This window comes from Oryzias latipes, chromosome 21, assembly GCF_002234675.1.
Source record: "Oryzias latipes chromosome 21, ASM223467v1".
NCBI classification, from domain to species: domain Eukaryota; kingdom Metazoa; phylum Chordata; class Actinopteri; order Beloniformes; family Adrianichthyidae; genus Oryzias; species Oryzias latipes.
In genome coordinates, this window is record NC_019879.2 from 6,812,532 (window position 1) to 6,828,484 (window position 15,953).

Sequence of the window (15,953 nt, forward strand, 5' to 3'; positions counted from 1 at the left end):
ATGGACATCTTCTACCCTAACATTAGCCAACTTCATGTCCTCTGTTAAGACATCCATGTATCTCCTCTTTGGCCGTCCTCTTGCCCTCCTGCCAGGCAGCTCCATCTCCAACATCCTTCTACCAATATATCCACTATCCCTCCTCTGAACATGTCCAAACCATCTCAGTCTGGCTTCTCTGACTTTGTCGCTAACACAGGCAACATGAGCCGTCCCTCTGATGTACTCGTTCCTTATCCTGTCTAACCTGGTCACTCCTAAGGAGAACCTCAACATCTTCATCTCCGCTACCTCCATCTCAGCCTCTTGTCTCTGTCTCACTGCTACCGTCTCTAACCCATAGAGCAGAGCTGGTCTCACCACTGTCTTGTACACCTTTCCTTTGAGTCTTGCTGGCACTCTTCTGTCACACAACACTCCTGACACTTTCCTCCAACCGCTCCAACCTGCCTGCACTCGCCTCTTCACCTCTTTTCCACACTCCCCATCACACTGAACTGTTGACCCCAAGTACTTAAACTCCTGCACCTTCTTCACCTCAGCCCCCTGTAACCTAACGCTTCTACCTTGATCCCTCTCGTTCAGACACATGTATTCTGTCTTACTACGACTGACCTTCATGCCTCTTCTTTCCAGAGCAAACCTCCACCTCTCTAGCTGTTCCTCCACCTGCTCTCTACTCTCACTGCAAATTACAATGTCATCTGCAAACATCATTGTCCAGGGGGATTCCTGTCTTACCTCGTCTGTCAGCCTGTCCATCAGCATAGCAAACAAAAAAGGACTCAAAGCTGATCCTTGGTGTAGTCCCACCTCCACCTTGAACTCCTCTGTCTGACCTACAGCACATCTCACCACCGTCATACTTCTCTCATACATGTCCTGAACTACTCTGACATACTTCTCTGCCACTCCAGACGACCTCATACAGTACCACAGCTCCTCCCTCGGCACCCTGTCATACGCCTTCTCTAAATCTACGAACACACAATGCAGCTCCTTCTGACCTTCTCTGTACTTTTCCATCAACATTCTCAAAGCAAAAATGGCATCAGTGGTGCTCTTACGGGGCATGAAACCATACTGCTGCTCACAGATCTCCACCTTCTTCCTAAGCCTGGCTTCCACTACTCTTTCCCACAGCTTCATTGTGTGGCTCATCAACTTTATTCCTCTATAGTTGCTGCAGTTCTGCGTGTCACCCTTGTTCTTAAAGATCGGAACCAGAACGCTTCTCCTCCATTCCTCAGGCATCTTCTCACTCTCTAAAATCCTATTGAACAACCTCGTTAGAAATTCCACTGCTGCCTCTCCTAAGCACTTCCATACCTCCACAGGAACGTCATCAGGACCAACGGCCTTTCCGCTCTTCATCCTTTTCAGAGCCTTCCTAACCTCATCCTTTCCAATCTCTGCTACTTCCTGCTCCACAACAACCACATCTTCCTCCCTTCTTTCCCTGTCATTTTCCACGTTCATCAGCTCCTCAAAATACTCCTTCCATCTTTTCTGTACACTCTCCTGGGTTGTTAGCACCTTTCCATCTCTGTCCTTAATCACCCTTATCTGTTGCACGTCCTTCCCATCTCTGTCTCTCTGTCTGGCTAGCCTGTACAAGTCCTTCTCTCCTTCCTTTGTGTCTAACCTGTCATATAGCTCATCGTAAGCCTTCTGTTTGGCCTTTGCCACCTCTCTCTTCACTTTACGCTGCGCTTCCTTGTACTCCTGTCTACCTTCCTCAGTCCTTTCTACATCCCACTTCTTTTTAGCCAACCTCTTCCTCTGGACGCATTCCTGTACTTCCTCATTCCACCACCAAGTCTCTTTACCGTCTTTCCTCTTTCCAGATGACACACCTAGCACCTTCCTACCTGTTTCCCTGATAATTTCTGCTGTAGTTTCCCAGTCATCTGGAAGCTCATCCTGACCACCCAGACCCTGTCTCAACTTCTGCCTAAATTCCTCACAAGTTTCTTCATTCTGTAGCTTCCACCACTTGGTCTTCTTTTCTGTTTTCCCTCTCTTCTTCTTCCTGACCTCCAGAGTCATCTTACACACCACCATGCGGTGCTGTCTGGCTACACTCTCTCCTACCACCACTTTGCAGTCATTAACCTCTCTCAAATGACCTCGTCTACATAGGATGTAGTCCACCTGAGTACTCCTACCTCCACTTCTGTATGTCACTCTATGTTCCTCTCTCTTCTGGAAGTAAGTGTTGACTACAGCCATTTCCATCCTCTTCGCAAAGTCCACCACCATCTGTCCCTCCAGATTCCTTTCCTTCACACCAAACCTGCCCATCACCTCCTCATCACCTCTATTGCCCTCACCAACATGCCCATTAAAGTCTGCTCCAATAACAACTCTCTCTCCTCTGGGGAAACTCTGTATGACCTCATCCAACTCACTCCAGAATCTCTCCTTCACTTCTAACTCACAGCCAACCTGTGGCGCATACCCACTGACTACATTCACCATCACCCCTTCGATTTCTAACTTTAAGCTCATCATCCTGTCTGAGACTCTTTTCACCTCTAGAACACTGTTTACAAACTCCCCCTTCAGAATCACTCCTACCCCGTTTCTCTTCCTATCAACACCATGATAGAACAGTTTGTATCCTCCTCCAATACTGCGTGCCTTGCTGCCCTTCCACCTTGTCTCCTGCACACACAGTACATCTACCTTCCTTCTCTCCATCATGTCTGCCAGCTCTCTGCCTTTCCCTGTCATTGTGCCAACGTTAAGAGTCCCTATTCTCAAACCTATGTTCCTGCCTTTTCCCTTCTCTCTCTGGCCACGGACCCTTCTGCCTCCCCTCTTTCTTCGACCAACAGTAGTCAAATTTCCACCGACACCCTGTAGGTTAACAGCATCGGTGGCGGTCGTTGTTAACCCGGGCCTCGACCGATCCGGTATGTCTAAAGTGTTGTGGATGATTCGCATGGTTATTTTGGCAATTTTTACGCCGGATGCCCTTCCTGACGCAACCCTCTCTATTTATCCGGGCTTGGGACCGGCACAGAAGTTACTGGCTTGCAACCCCTGTGGCTACGTCCGTAATTCTCCAAATAAAAATTGTGACATGTTTGGCCTAACTTTACTGCAAAAATGTGCGTAACTAACCAACTTTGTTAAAGATGTACCTGAGAATTACAGCAGAATCTGAGAGAAAGGCACCGACCGCCACATCTGCAGACACAGAGTTTATTCAGATTTAACAGTGAAACGACCACAAATTCAAGATTTAAATGGTGACTGAAAAAGTTGCATACCTTTGTACTTGTTGTTGTCAACGTCAATGCCAGAGCTCAGTGACTGTCCAAACATCATCAAGTCACGCCCAAGAGAGGATCCAGTGATCCTCTGAAAACAAACACAAACTGTGAAAAGGCTTATTAATGCTGCATTCTCTACTCTACTGAGCTTGAATGATCGGCATCTCAGTTACTCATTTCAAACTTATTAACACGTCTTTAAATTAAAATAGTTTTGTTTAAAGAAGGTAAAAGAAATATACGTTTGAACCGTCTCATCCAACAAATCTAAATAAAGGCTTTTAGAAAAGGCTCATCACAACGCACAACTGACCTCTGCAAATTAGTTTAAGTCCACATTATTTTGATGCTTAAATTAAAAAAAAAATGTTTGTGATTTACTCAAAAGCATCGAGTCAGCCGTGGTTTTTCTGTACCTGCGATGGCGCCGCTGAAATGCCCTCCTTCCTGCCATTGTAAATGTAGACTGCTCCTCTGAGGTCGTCTTCCTGTGGGGCACCAACCGCCACATCTGCACACACACAGCGTGGGAGTCAACTTATAAGCCTGCACTGTCTTGAATTCAGTCTTTAACAAAATTGCTTTTTAGGTCAATATTCAGTATTTTTTAACACAAAATAAGAGCAAAAAAATCTGGAAATGCAATTGTTAACACGCCATAGTTTTAAATATTTTCTGAACTTCTCTGTGTTGTATCATTTTTTTCCTTGTGTTGAGGTTCATGTGAACATGCTAACATGCTTAAACTGATGTGAGTTCTAATTTAAGCTTTTTCTTTAAACTGCAATATTTCAATATTAAAAAAGTATTTTACAGAATTTGTCTTTATTTAAGTTTTGGCCTCGATCGATGGAATACTTTTTCCTCTTTGGATAAAGGAAAAACTAAAGAGCTATAAGCTATAAGCATGGGTGAATGAGTGAGAAAATCCCAGCATGGCCTTCTAATATTTAACTAGAGTTTTTGTGAAGTAGAAAAGCTCCTTCCATCACCAACTACTTCTACTTTAACCTGAGTTTAAACTTCAAATATGAAAGCTGGTCAACAACTGACTGAGGGAAAAGCCTGTTGCACAAACACGCATCTCAAGGAAGTAAAAAGATGTTATTTTTTCTTTCTGCTGTGGGAGATTACAGGACATATTCCGCTGTGCTTTGTCATTTACATCAAATGACCTTAATAACACACTCCACGCTCTGGTGCACACACACCAACAAAGATGGTGAGAGCTCAGATGAGTGTGTGAGAGCGAAGTGTTAAAGTTGTGGTTTATAGTTTATCAGGAACCAACAACTGCTGCTGCTGCAGAACTGAGACCTGGCCCCTGGATTTTTAGAAGCGTACTTGTGACTGAAATGTCCTGCATGCTCGAATACAGAAGGTGCAAAAAAAACCTCCTTAACCTCGATGCTTTCAACTTTTGAGACGCCCTTAGTCAATAAACCATCCCAGTCTTGCTTAACTAAATCCAGTAATGCCAATTGACTAGAATTCTCATCTTGTCTGTTAGATTTGATACTTTAATTTTGGGACGAAAATTACTCAAAGCAATACCCTTTAATTGTAGAGAGTTCTCAAATTGATAAATTGGTCCAAAATATCTCTTATAATTATGCTTGCCTGCACTGTTCGAGCAGATATATTTATACCAGATTCCCCCAAAAACATGTAATACACGCTGGATGGATAATCTCTGGGTGGATAACCTCCCTGCCATTCAATTGGGTTGAGTTCCAAAAATGTTAATTACTGTATTAAAAAACTGATCCTCCTCTGAATTGGCATAAATAATAAATAAATAGATAAATATGAATATGTAGACGTATTTTAGGGGTAAAGTAGACGTTTTTTAGATGGGAGTCAACGAATAACTATTTCCTTCAACAACCTGCCTCTAGAGGCCTTTGGAGGAACTGCAACTTTCTTTATGGTTTGTGTCGAAATTAGAAAAGAAGGTGAGGCTTTAAATATAACACTGTGCACTGTAAAAACGATATCCTTATTCTGAGTTTAGATCCAGTTTTTCTTCTCTCCATCACCCTTCTGCGTTCTTTTCAATCACCAACCACTAAACAGAAGAGGCTTTCTCCTGACAAACCTTACAATCAAACATGTTTAGTATTCAACAAACACGCCCTGCTGTTGTGTGTTTTAGCAGCAAACAGTACTTGGTGGGTCTCTGCGAGTGCTGTCTTTACCTGGGTAGCCGTCATCATCTAAGTCTCCCAGGTTGGCAATGGACTGTCCAAATCGGGCAGCGTAAGAACTGCTGCCAGTCAGCTGGAACTCTGCCTCCACCAGCTTTGCCTTTCATCAGAATTTAAACAAAGACGCACAACGTCAGTGAATTATATTATCGCTAAACAATCAAAATAAAGGCCACAGATATGTCCTAATCAGACATTTAGTCCTCTTAAACTCATCTACTCATTATCAAGAAGTACAATCTTGACTAACTTGCTCAGCGTTTGACCCTCCTGTTCACAGCTTTAGGGCACTCTCACACTGGCACTGAATGATCATACAGTTTGTCTCCTTGTCAGTTTCATTTGCACATGTGAAGGCTCACCTTAACTCTTGTGCAGACAAAATAAGCAAACTCTGGTCTGCTTGAGAATGCTGGTCACCCGCAAACTAACTAACTCCTTTGCAGTTCATTGTATTGTGAAAACAAAAACACCCCCAAAAATTATATAGTAGAAGAAAACCAAATAGAGGAAATTACATAAAAGCTGGTAAAACAGGTAGAGGAAAAACAGTGACTACATTGCAAATATGAAAACGATATCATCTCAACAAAATTGTAAAAGTGACAGAAGATCAACAAGACTTGCAGGTTTTCTTGTTCCTACTTTTTGTCCCCATCATGGTCAGTTTTTAGCAAAATCACATTTTACATCGTCTTTTATTTGCACCAACTTGAGTTGGCAAGGTTCACTTTCAAGCCAGTTTAGGAACTTGCAGAGTTTGCTTCGTTAACCTACACCCAAATTTTCAGAAATGCCAAACTAAGTGGACTACCTAAGAAACGTAGCTAGTTTGCGTCTGAACGCGCGTTCAAGCTAAGACTTTCAATGAAAAGTCTACGTAAGTGCGCATTTTGGGCTTTTCGTTCAAAACTCTCGCATTTACGTGTCGCTACCAAAGTTTCTACAACTGTTTTCGGGCTCTTTGTACAAAACCAAAGTCTATAGAGCACACGTTGAAAGCTAAACCAGGTTAAACTTTGATCAATCAGGGACTTGGATTTGGTAGTGAATGACATCCTTTTAGATTCATGGAGTGCCAAATGTTTGAAAATATTCAACAAACCATCCACTTAAGCAATTGTTGGTGCTTTTACCTGTCCCTCGTTGATGTACACATGTACTTTTCCCTCCTCTCTGGTGTTGCTTGTTGCCATAGGAGCCCCAACCAAAAGATCTGAAAGCCCATCAGCGTTGAGATCCACCACGCTGACACTGGAGCCAAAATAAGATCCAAACTACAGGAAGACATTTGTTTAAGTGCAATATACTCTGGTATCAACGCAGGGCGAAAATTCTCATGTCCTACCTCTTTACCAGGTAATTCAAACACAATACGCAGCCTGCTGTTGTCTATTGTAAATATGAAGACCTGCAATGATACAAATAACACAACAGAAAGTCAGATACAGGCAGACGAAGGAAAGCTTTTGTGATTTTGTCCTTTTTTATGCCTTACCTTGCCTTTCTGGTTGTATTGTGGAGCTCCGCCCACCACCTCCTCAGATGAAGGACTGAGAAAGTGACCAGCTCCAACAGAGTAACCTAAACAGCAGCAGCATACAGCATCACTGAGTCACTGTGTTTCCCAAAGACCTGAAATTATGTACTTCTTGGGCGTAATTCAACCAGGATAATAGTGTGGCATTTACTCCACATTTCAACGTTTGTGTTTTTGTTTTTTTGGGAACACACAGAAATAAATCAATCACAATACCTTTCACTTAAACAGAAAAAAAAGCTAAAAACATTATGAAATTTGGCCAGAGAAAGCTCTTTGGTCCAGATGTTATGCAGATGTTGCCATTCATCACATTTTTAATTATACTGTTGAAAAGCAGAGATGGGGAAGCAGTAGGCTGCTGTTCAACAACCAGGGTTTGCTTCAGGTTCTGCAGTGTTTTCCCATGCACCAATGTGCAGGAGTTTGTAGGTGTGTTAAGCGTATAGTAAGACTTTACCTTTCAAAGGTATTTTCAACTTCCTGTTCTTCCGTTTTAAGAAATAACCCTGCCACCTAAGAACATACCTCCAAAGGATCACTGACCATGTACTACTGAGTAGAACTTCCTCTCAAGCAAACAAAAAAGAAACAACAAGGGTTCTTGTCAGTGAATTTCTGCACAGAGACAGAGAAAAGACTTGTAGCATGGAGCTAAAGTATGAGGGCTTATTGCTGGCCTGGTTCCTCCCTGCTAAAACCGTTGACATCAGGCAAATGGTTCATAATGATAAAAGCAAATTTGAACAACTCCCTGCTTGGTGGCCGGTTTTACTGCAGTATTTTACACGCATAAAAAGACAGCTAAAGCTACTGTTTCTCTTTCAGGATCCTCCGTTTTTTATCTTCTTTTCTTCAGTTTGCTTTAGTTTGAATGTTCTACATTAATTTTAAAAGATCTCTATATGATAACGTGAATACATTTGACGGCTTTTCTTTTACTTTTTATTTGCCCTCATGTCGGATCAGTGTTTATGTACTGCAAACATGTTTGCAAATCAACATTTAGCTTGCAGAGTGACACATTTTTTTTCTTGGTTTTCCTGTAACACATCAGTTCCTGAAAATATTGAACATTTTTTTAACACAGCAAACTGTGTTCTGCGTCCTCTGTGCCGTGTCTCCTGTATAGAATGTGTTTATAGAACAGCTTGCCGGAGTTACATAAATCTGTGATTGGAAGCAGATCTTTGTTTTCATTTTATAACACTGGACTTATTTTTCTATGAAAGTTTTATTACTTTGAGAGATTAAACAAAACAAAAAGTGTGGAAATCTTCATGACTGTCAGAAAAAAAACAGTATGAAGTGTGTAGTGAGGGGTTTCACAGCCTTAAAACGTGTTTTACAAAAGGACTAAGGAATGTATATGTGCAGTTTTGACTCATTCATTAAATCATCTCCACCCAGCAAAAACAGAACTGCAGAGATACAATTAAATCTGCACTTCATGAGGAGTAAAAGCTATTACCCAGGTAGCTCCCAAAGTTGACAGCTCCAGTCTCATCATTCCCATAGGCTGAAATCTGTCGACTGGATGTGTTGTAGACAATAACAGAACCTGTCCAATAAGACGTTCCCGGTGCCCCCATGATGACCAGATCCTGGAGAATAAACAAGCCATGATAAGTTTTGCAACACTGAATAGATGATGTTTAGATTAAAAATGTGTTTAAGAGATGATGTTTGCCCAGAGTGCTACTGACCTCAGTCATGGAACTGGAAATACCCGCCTGACACGATGCATAATTCTCACCAAACTTCCTTTGATGGTCTATAGGAGACAGTGTTAAGGTGAAAGAGAACAAACAAAGGAAGATTAAAAAGATTATCTCGCTCTGATGAACAGCTGTTGGTTTCACACACACATTTGCAAATATCCTGCACTAGTTTTTATTCACACCATGAACTTTAGTTTGAAAATCTGGATGTCTAATCCTTCAACCCTCTCTGCTATCATTTGCCCAAACGCTCTTTCAGTACATTTTAATGAATCACTTTTTATGCTCTTTGGAAAACAAACACAAACGCATTTCCATGCTTTTGAAGGAGGAATAAGAATTTTGAAAATCTGCTATTTGCTGTGAAATTAAAACAAAGATACCTTAAAATCTTTTTCTATGCTTTGTATCCAAAAACACACATAATTAAAAAATAATCATAATAGATAAAAAATAAAAATGTTATAATTCCTAAGGGACATGTATGAAAACTGAACATCTATTCTGCATTTTAAATCAATTTATGAGTGATTTTCTAAATCTATTTATAGTGTTTCTTTATTTAGGTTTTGGGTGATGCCTTTGCCTTGAGCTGTGAAAACTGAGTTGAGAAATGTACTTCTACTTTCTGTCTTGTAGAGAACAAGAGAACTAAATTAGGGCAAAGGTGAGAGTGCAGTTATTCTTTCTATAACCTAAAGTAGTTTTTATAAATAAGAATAGTATTTTAGATAATTATAAAAACACCATTCAAACAGAAAAGGATCATTTACTCCCAGTCTCCCTTGCTCCTAAGACTTAATTTTTTTGATATTATAATAATTTATTGATATAAAATTAAGTGTAATGAGTACCTGTGTAGCATGGGATGTAGTGCCGGGATGTTTCTAAGTCACTGCTGAAGGAAAAACAAACTCCATTGGGCAGTTTATTGCTTTGAAAATCTTTAGTTGAGTAGAAGATGTTCTTCCATCGGTGAGCACACGCCTGCACACATACAAATACACAAAAACAAATGTGACAGGGACTCATCACTGAGTCACATGCTAGTAACTCAGTTGTGCTCCGCTAACATGCCATTGTTTGATACACACTCTGTATGCATTGGATGGAAGTCTACTGGGTCTCATTTACCTTCATGTAATCTACTATGCCAAATATAGTCAAAGGAAATATAGTTTTTACCAGCTTTTTAAAAAGAAGATGCCTTACAGACACTCAAACTCTTTTCGACAGGGTTCATAATAATCTAATTCATCCATAACTGTACTAACAGGAGATAAACATTAAATAAAATTATGCTATAAGTGATTTTCTACATTTAAGAAGTATTGCTAGTGGATGAAATAGCTAAGAATTTCATTAAAGTTATCATAAGCAGTGCTAAATAAAGATTCCTTTTCAAAGAACAGTCTTATTGCAGTGCTATTTCAGACCATAAGTTAACAATATACATTTTTACGTTCTGCTTCCATTTATTAATTTCACCCAAAATACAGTAAAATAGAAACTGTGGGCAATACTAAGTATAATGTGCAGTTTCAAATGAATTTAACTTGCAGCTGTCAAGTCATCAGCAACAATTTTAGAGGGGAAATTGGAAAAGACTTTAAGGAAGTAAAAAAAAAAACGATTATTGTTTTAGATAAAACTATATTTTTACAAAATAAAAGAAAGCATTTATAAGAAAGTGTCCAGAGAAATTTCTGACCAAAAGTCCTCAATGGCCCAGTTAAATATTAGACTCTTCGGCAGTAAAATTACTAAAAAACTCAGTCCTTGATTGGGAAAATAACCAGAAGAAAAACTCTTCTGTCTGCAAAAGAAAATGTGAGCACAACCGAGGTTTTCAAAAATGCAGCAAAACAAACCAATAGGATAACGCCACTAATGCAATGTTCAGTCAACATGAGGCCAAAATAAAGATGTCAGGCCTGCTATCAAGAGGCATGGTTGAAAAAATCAAAAGTAGGAACAGTTTTGATCGAGTGGTGGAGAGATGTTTTGGAATCACAGGATCAGAATCTGATCACTATTGAAAAAAAAGCCTCACTCCCAAACATTTCAGTGTATCAGCCAACATCAGAAGTTTCTTTCCTTCATTTTTAAAGTAGCTTGTCATTTTTTGAACTCATCTGAGCAAGTGAACTGCTTCCATTCACTTCCTGTTGCAGTCTGTCTCCAGAGGAAAATACACAAGTTCCATGGATTTTAAATACTTCCAAAAAAAACATCACAAGTCTTGTAGAAACATGTGGAGTAGTTAATATGAACGCCACCTTTACACAGATGATACATATTTACAGTGATCTGCACGGTGGTGTAGTGGTTAGCCTTACAGCAAAGCCCTGGTTCAAATCCCAGCTGGGTCCTTTCTATGTGGAAGTTTCTCCAGACACTCTGGCTTCACAGCGACTCCGTGACCGCAAAAGGGGATTACCGGTAAGTGAGTTTAGAAAATGGACACATGGATGTTTACTTTTTATAAAAAAATTTCTAATGAAAGCTCGTTTTGCACCCAAAAATAAGCAGTTGTTGTGATACTGGGATTGTCAAGTGAATAATTTCAAAGCAGACCAAACCAAGGAGTGCGCTAAAATCTAAAGTAGACCAAACTGCAGGGAAAATTACACAACCTCTGACCAGGATTAAAAAGAAAATTAAATCTTACTGCAATATTAGATTCAGAACTAGAATCACTGGATTTAGTGACATTTATTCAACTTTTCTTTTGGTAATTTTTACTTCTACAGATTTGAATTCTGGCCACCATCCCTCCTCTGTTAATGCACAGGACCTTTGTTAGTTCCTGAACTTTAACTCTTTTGCCCTTTAAATATCCACAGTGATTCCAAGTGAAGTAAACTGCAGTGAATCGATACCCAAGTTCTTAAACACCCATTCAGTTGGTTTCACAGCTAAATCGACCAAACTGTCTATGCAAACAAGCTCAAATATGCATTTTGTGCACGAACGACTCATTATTGAGACTTGTGCAAATAGGCACTGAATATTTTTGAAACAATTGAGTGTTTGGCTATCATCTTTACGAATGGCCGCCATTGTGGCTGACGTGCTTTTCTGAAATAGTACATCCATGCCAAATTTGGTGCTTGTGCCACAAAATGTGCTCTGCAAATAGAAATGTGGAGAAAAAAGTTTCCAACAAATGTCAGTGATCGATGAAAACATACAAAAAAACACTGTACACAAAAGCTGTAAAACAACAGAGTATGATACTGCCCACATTTCCCTTTCTAAAACTATTTTTTCCTAATCCTTAAACCAAGTTCTGCTAACTTTAGGAGTTCATTGGGCCTTTAGGATACACAAAAAGAGATTAATTTAGGATCAAAAAGGATAAATACGACTATAATCTTTTCAAGATTGAAAAGAACAAAAAGCTGCAGCAGACAGAAAATAAAAACTCCTTAACTACATTACCAGCACATGTCCGCCTTCTTCTCCAGGTTGTCTAGACAGACTGACTCCAAGCCACTGGTGATCACTTTCCCCCTCACAGGTCTTCCCACAGCTAGACACTTCTGCACACATAACCAGTTTCCAACACAGAAACAAATGTAGACTTTTGCTTATAAATGTTTGTAACCTATAAATATGTGAGCAGATATGTGAAAGCTTAGCATCACTAATGAACGGTAGAAGGAGCTACACACGAACCAGTATGCATGCGTTTGCAAGTCCGAGGCTCAGGTGTGATGTTGCAGCGGTAAACACCTCCTGGGGATCGAACTGGCAGACTGGAAGACCCGTTTGCCACCGGAGCTCCTGCCACCAGCCTGAGAGAGAGAGACAGAGGAGTTAATGGGATGGCCTGTAGCTCTGAATAGAGTGCAGTGTGTGAAGCATCAAAGGGCTTCTCTCATTAGCAACTGCATGCTAATTAATAGACACAAACAAGTGGCACTGTTGTATGCCTGCTAAGCTAAGAAAGCTCAAATGATTTTTAATTAGTCTGTCTTTTCTTTTTTAAACTAAAATACATTAGTTTTTATTTATTTAAAGTGTCAAGATAATGGAAGATCAAATTAACCATCAAGATACTTAACAATTTAAATTTAAAATTGAATTAATGTAATTGAGCAATTTACAAATAGATTTAGAGAAATACTACAACTAAATAGAAACTAAAGGGATTTAAGGGAAATATACAACAGGAAAACAACTGTACAGTATTTACCAAAATAAACTCAACATTATGTATCACAATATAAAAAATTGACTGTTTAGGTTTGTGTATTTATGTGTCAAAGATAATTAGATAAATGTAAATCACTAGAGAATAGGCCTGCACAATATACCGCAGATTTATCGTTATCGCAATATCCAGCTCTGCAATATACATATCGCAAAAGACGGCAAAAATCGCAATAAATCGTAAACCTTAAATGTGCTAAAACAATCTTATGGCAGCTTGAAGTATTTAACGGATCAAATAAATGCCTTTATGCATTTGACCAATCGAATGGAGGCCTATTATGTTAGATGTTTGTCACCTATGTCGACGAGGGTCATTTGGAGTGTAATTATAACTGTTCCAATGAAATGTGAATGATGTTTTTGTTTATTTTGCTATTTGTTTAGATACCGCAAATGATTTCGTTATCGCAATATTAATCTCTAATATCGCATATCGCGAGTTTTCCTCATATCGTGCAGCCCTACTAGAGAACAAATAAAACCTATCAATAGAGTGGAAAAAATACGATATCCACATAGAAAATAACAATCAGTGGTTTAAAACAGATGAAGTGAAATATTTGGGACATAAAACATGGCTGTACTAGAAAAAGATAACAAAAGAACAGCAGCTTCCCTGTGGTGACCCTGAAAGAGAACTGATGAACAGAAATAAGAACAATCTGCCTTTTAAAGGAGGATCAATGGTGGTATGACAATGTTGTATTAGAGACATTGACTGTATATGAGAACTGGACTGAGAGACCCCTCCCCACTCGCTATTCAAACAGGAAGTACCCGCTGGCTCCAAGAAGCCAAAATCCTATGGACTTCTATTGAGAAATAAACAGCTATTTAGTCATTCTATTCATCGGAATAACCATTCAGGCTCTGATACCTTTTTTAACATCTTTTTTCATGATATTTTTGCTGTAGTACAAGTTATTCAATTTATAAACCAATAATTTACCAATAAACCCATTTATGCCTCACTAAAAGTATGTGATCTCACATGGAAAGTTGAAAACGTTTGACAGATTTTGTGCAGCCTGCATTCAAGTTCTAGGGTTCTGGACTTCCAAAAAGACCAATCCTGATTGGCGAGAGTGGTAGCCATAGAAATGTTGACGCTGACGACGTCTCGCTCCAACATGGCGGCGTTCTTATCGCAAAAAAATGGAAACTGAAAAGACTTAGTAGGTCAGTTTCTATGGGGGACGTGACACTCACTTGGTCCAGTTCTCTTTTTCACTAAACGATCAGAGGCTCAACAATAAAAAATAAAAATAATAAACAGATAAATGTTGTATAAATTTGATCCAGACCAGGTTTGTCTTCCGTGGCGATGCAGCAGCACAGAGTACCCAAACCAGGAAGAGGAGGGGCCGCTGAACTCTAAACTGTGCTCCACATCCAGACTGTATCCTGCAGAAAGAGGAACCAGGACCAGAACCAGGCTGCAGAGCAACCGCATGCTCTCCCCTGATGAGCACATGTTGGGAGGGAGGAAACACTGCAGGAAAAGAAGGAAAAGTCTGTAAGGAATGCTCAAATATTACAGTGAAAATAAAATAGATTTAAACCTTATTGTATTCAACAGAGAAAACATTTAGGTATAAGAAGAAAAGGCCTATTTAAAGCTTTTTTAAGAAAGCTAGTGACACTTAAAGCATTATGGTCTCAGATAGTGGTGTTAACTAGACATATTATAAAGAAGAACTTAAAAGAAGTCACAGACAGTCTTGGTTTTGGTTTTAGGCAAAAACCTATTTTTTCCTTTAACACATAAAAGAGTTTTAAGTTTCTACCAAAAGAAGAAGAAAAAAACAAAATACCAAATAAGAAAGTTAATTTACTAAACTTTACAGTCACAGAATTATACTAGGCATAAGAAAATTAAACTTTATCCAAAAAACACGTTTTTATTTAAGGGTAAAATCAAGTTTGACCTTCTTTGTTGGTTATATTTCATTTGTTTAGTCATTTTTGACAGTATATTTTTTTTAGATTCACCTTATAATCTGTTTCCAGTGAAAACAGATCATGTCAGATTGGTATAGGAATCCTTGGAGAACTTTAGAATCAAAAGTCTCGTTTTCTCTTCATCCAGCTCACTAATTACGTACCGTGTATACAGACGAGCCTCTCCCAGGTCAGACAGGGTCTATCCCGGGTCAAAATATCCGTCCGCTCGGTCCTGGGATAAGATTTGCTCGTTTTCCGGAGGAAAATCTCAAAGGAGAGCCGCAGTTTGTGGGGAAAAGTCAAGAATTAGTAGAAACCTCCTGTTGCTCCTCGCGCGTGAAGTGTCTCGTGCGTCCGCGAGTCTGTCTCTGAGATTCCTCAACTTGTGAACTTAAAGAGACAAAAAATTTAAGACGTTTTTTCAGGAAAAAGCGTTAAAATCGACAAAACATATCTACAGGCGAGCTTCCGTCAGTGACTGAGAGCGAGGAGACCCTGATTCACGTGTGTGTGCGCGCGCGTGCGTGGATAACGGTGTTTCCTTTCTAAAGTCCGCCCAAAGTGAGGATGCTAGAAGTGCACGTGGGAGCCCGCGCGCGCTCTTGGGTGTTTCCTCTCTCGTTTATCACCATGGTGTCAAACCAGTAATTTCATTGCAGCGTCTGAACGAAACCAACTAAAAACGCAAATACGACATTTCGATAGAAACACGTTTCTAAACTAATGAAGAAAATGTTTTTTTAAATGATTTTCATTTTCTTTAAATCCTGCAAAGGGAAATATCATAGCCTAATGCTTTTATTTTACCTTTTTTTTGTCGTATAAAATATTCAGAGGGTCAAATTGTTTGAAAAACTTTTGAAATTTTTGTTTGAGTTTTTTTCATCTAAAGAGGTTAATCATGTTATAACATGACAGTGATGACGCGGTTCTCAGCTGATATGGCACATCAATGCAGATTTTTGTTTTTTTTTACCCAGCTAGCCTGCATTGCAGAATCAGCTGATGCCTGAGGCACATAGAAGAAAGTTTCTTATTT

General features: G+C 39.5%; 1 protein-coding gene across 1 annotated transcript in view; it reads right to left on the reverse strand.

Moving 5' to 3' along the window:
- Positions 1-15,437, reverse strand: part of itga4 (integrin subunit alpha 4) — a 29,573-nt gene extending 14,136 nt beyond the window's left edge. The window contains exons 1-14 of the mRNA XM_004081554.4: positions 15,076-15,437; positions 14,275-14,462; positions 12,431-12,549; positions 12,194-12,294; positions 9,604-9,736; positions 8,735-8,802; positions 8,500-8,632; positions 6,987-7,072; positions 6,837-6,899; positions 6,625-6,765; positions 5,480-5,588; positions 3,698-3,792; positions 3,279-3,369; positions 3,150-3,195 (exon numbers count right to left, since the gene is read on the reverse strand). Coding sequence (XP_004081602.1) covers positions 3,150-3,195; positions 3,279-3,369; positions 3,698-3,792; positions 5,480-5,588; positions 6,625-6,765; positions 6,837-6,899; positions 6,987-7,072; positions 8,500-8,632; positions 8,735-8,802; positions 9,604-9,736; positions 12,194-12,294; positions 12,431-12,549; positions 14,275-14,444 — 1,355 coding nt within the window. The 5' untranslated portion in view covers positions 14,445-14,462; positions 15,076-15,437. The remainder of the gene's footprint in view (positions 1-3,149; positions 3,196-3,278; positions 3,370-3,697; positions 3,793-5,479; positions 5,589-6,624; positions 6,766-6,836; positions 6,900-6,986; positions 7,073-8,499; positions 8,633-8,734; positions 8,803-9,603; positions 9,737-12,193; positions 12,295-12,430; positions 12,550-14,274; positions 14,463-15,075) is intronic.
- Positions 15,438-15,953: the final 516 nt, after the last annotated feature.